This window comes from Poecilia reticulata, unplaced genomic scaffold (assembly GCF_000633615.1).
Source record: "Poecilia reticulata strain Guanapo unplaced genomic scaffold, Guppy_female_1.0+MT scaffold_314, whole genome shotgun sequence".
In the NCBI taxonomy this organism is placed as follows: domain Eukaryota; kingdom Metazoa; phylum Chordata; class Actinopteri; order Cyprinodontiformes; family Poeciliidae; genus Poecilia; species Poecilia reticulata.
The window spans coordinates 23,590-26,435 of record NW_007615089.1 but is presented as its reverse complement, the minus strand read 5'-3'; the positions used below and the strand labels follow the sequence as shown (position 1 = coordinate 26,435).

General features: G+C 50.1%; 1 protein-coding gene across 1 annotated transcript in view; it reads right to left on the bottom strand.

Moving 5' to 3' along the window:
* Positions 1-2,846, bottom strand: part of ccdc88c (coiled-coil domain containing 88C) — a 32,218-nt gene that overhangs the window by 25,625 nt on the left and 3,747 nt on the right. The window contains exons 2-3 of the mRNA XM_008403188.2: positions 1,874-1,968; positions 230-338 (exon numbers count right to left, since the gene is read on the bottom strand). Coding sequence (XP_008401410.1) covers positions 230-338; positions 1,874-1,968 — 204 coding nt within the window. The remainder of the gene's footprint in view (positions 1-229; positions 339-1,873; positions 1,969-2,846) is intronic.

The window sequence follows — 2,846 nt, the reverse complement described above, 5'->3', positions numbered from 1 at the left end:
AACACACAAACCCCCACACACACACTAACACACACACAGAAGTGAAACTCTCCAGTCCCTTTGATCTTCTGGTTAAAATGACCTTAATGTTCGGAACCAGAACCTCCTGACCCAGACAGAACCAGAACCAGAACCAAGCCACTGTGAAGTTTTATTCCAATGTTTTCACATGACTGGTCCTACTGGTCCGGTTCTGTCGGGTTCTGCTGCAATGAGTGTGGCTCTGTACCTGGTAGTAGGTTCTGATGTGCCGGGTCAGAACCGTGAGGTTGTAGAGGCGCAGCGACACGTCGTTGTTCACGTTCTTGTTCAGCCTCTGATTGGTGGGACTGGGGTCACTATGGAAACAGAGACAGAGAGTTCAGACGCTCCACTCAGGACAGGAACCCCCCCACGCCGCCCCCATCCAGACTACGCCCCGGGTGGAGAACAATGGCCTCACTGTCCTCATTCTGCCAGAGGCACGGCATCCAGATGCAACCAGCCAGCAGGGGGCGCTGCAGCAGCARCTGGCCGCTCTGATTGGACATTCAGCTGTCTGACTCAGCTCAACATGCTAACAGTGCCTTTGCTGTGCTAACTGTAACGTTAGCATACTCATGCTGACTCTAGCATGCTAATACTTAATGCATAGTGCCAATTGTAGCTTTAGCATGCTAATGCTAACTCTAACATGCCAATTCCGATGCCTGTCAGAGTTAAATGCTTGTAAACATGGTGCTGTAACTGACCTGGGTTATTAGCGTCCTTATATTGCTGCCAACGGCTCCGGTTCTGATCCGTTTTGCTTCATGATGAACATCTTAAGACCCAGATTGGTACCGGGTGCCTTTCATTCAACTTGCTTTTCCTCATTTAAAAAAACTGTGTGCTCCTAATTTTTTTACTTTCAGATAGTTGTTATGGTGCGTAACCATGGCAACAAAGAACTGCTTTACAACCAATAGTTAGCATCTCATCTGAACTCTGACCCCAAATCCCACAGGAGTTGGAAAGGAGGAATCATGGCTGCAGAGAGGAGGAGGACGTTCTGACTGTTCTGCTCCCCTGCAGAGGAGCGGCAAAAGCAAAGGAGCTGGATTAGCCGAGCTAGCTAACAGCTGACTGAGCCACCCTGGACATGTTGCTGTTAGTGTGTTAGCATGAGACTGCCATTCAGTCAGAGGCCTCATCAGATTTGTTGTGAGACTGACTGCTGCTGGAGATCCTGGTGGCCCAAAGCATCACTTTCCACAACTGTTTGTAGAAACATGGATGATCTCAGTTACATTAATTTGATCAATAAAGGATTTCTGAATTGAACTGAAAACAATGCAGAACCAATGTTCAATTCTTTGTGGCCAAATGGACTAATGCCGAATCTAGTGCTGATGGTGGGTTCTCAGATTAGAGGCGATAATCCAGCTTCATTTTAGCCTCAGACTGATGATTATTATTAGCAGGAATCGATGAGCAGAGAAACATCTGGTGTGACGCTGAGGCAGGATGTGGTTGCTCCGTCACGCTCTCTCACACACAGAGACACTTACCTGTCACGCACAGGAAATCCTGAACTGACTGAGGAACTCAGAGCAATGAGAGCAGGCTCCGCCCCTTTAGTCATCTCCCCTATATGCTCCGCCCCTTAGTCATCTCCCCTATATGCCCCGCCCCTTTATTCCTGTCCCCTCTATGCTCTTGTCTCCTCTATGCTCCGCCCCTTTAATCAGCTCCCCTCTATGCCCAGCCCCTTTATTCCTGTCCCCTCTATGCTCCTGTCCCCTCTATGCTCCTGTCTCCTCTATGCTCCGCCCCTTTAATCAGCTCCCCTCTATGCCCAGCCCCTTTAATCCTTTCCCTTCTATGCCCCGCCCACTCCCCATGAGGTACTCACATGTGGGTCATGACCTTGTGCAGGAAGACACCGTCCACCAGCTCCATGAACATGGCGACCCGCTCCTCGGAGCCCAGCGGACCCAGCGTGCGCACCTGGAGACATACAGGACAGGTGAGAACACCTGGAGGACTGGTGAAGGCTGGCTCCTCCCCTTCCTGTCCACCTTCAGCCTGACAGTGGACCTGGTGGGTCGCCTGGGCCCGACCAGCTGTTCCAGAACTTCATCTGAACAAGCAGAAATACTGCTGTAGCGCTGTCTTCAAACCCCGCCCCACTGATGATGTCATGRCTTTGTCAGCTTCTGACTGAGTAATTCACTGCAACTGAGCTAAATGGAGGAACAGCAGAACCTGGACCTCCAGCAGTCTGGTTCTGTTCAGGTCCAGATACCTGAAAGAGCCGCATCACCTGGTCCGGTACAACCAGGGTTTCCCCCAGTGTATCATCAGCCTGGCAGGCCGCCATGGTTTACGTGCTCCCTGCCAGGCTAAGTGTTGTGTGTATTTGTTTTTMATTTTTAATAGGACAGACTGCAGGTGTGAGCATTTCACTGGCAGGGCAGAATTATTCCTGTCAGAAAGATGTGTTTATAGTTTTCATAGGTTTAGAAGTTGATGCATTGGACAGGGAGCGCACCAATCAGACCGCTGCTGCCTCGCGCGCTGTCGAGGCTTGATCTCTGAAGTTTAGCTCGCCGCAGATCGCTCATATTGGCTCACCTATATGGACATTTAAATCAAACCCCTGAGGATGAGGATCCATGTTTCTTTATAGAATTCAAGGAAGGAGATGAGTTTAAATCCACCGCATTTGCTCTGCTGGTGCAGCTCTGTCTGAAGCTCCCATGTCCACATTGAGCTGCGCTCCGTGTTCACAGGTGCACATCACGTGTTGAGCGTGCAGTGAGAATATTTCTTTGTGAACAAAGTAGAGATGTGCCGATCAGGTTTTTTCCTGCCGATACTGATAC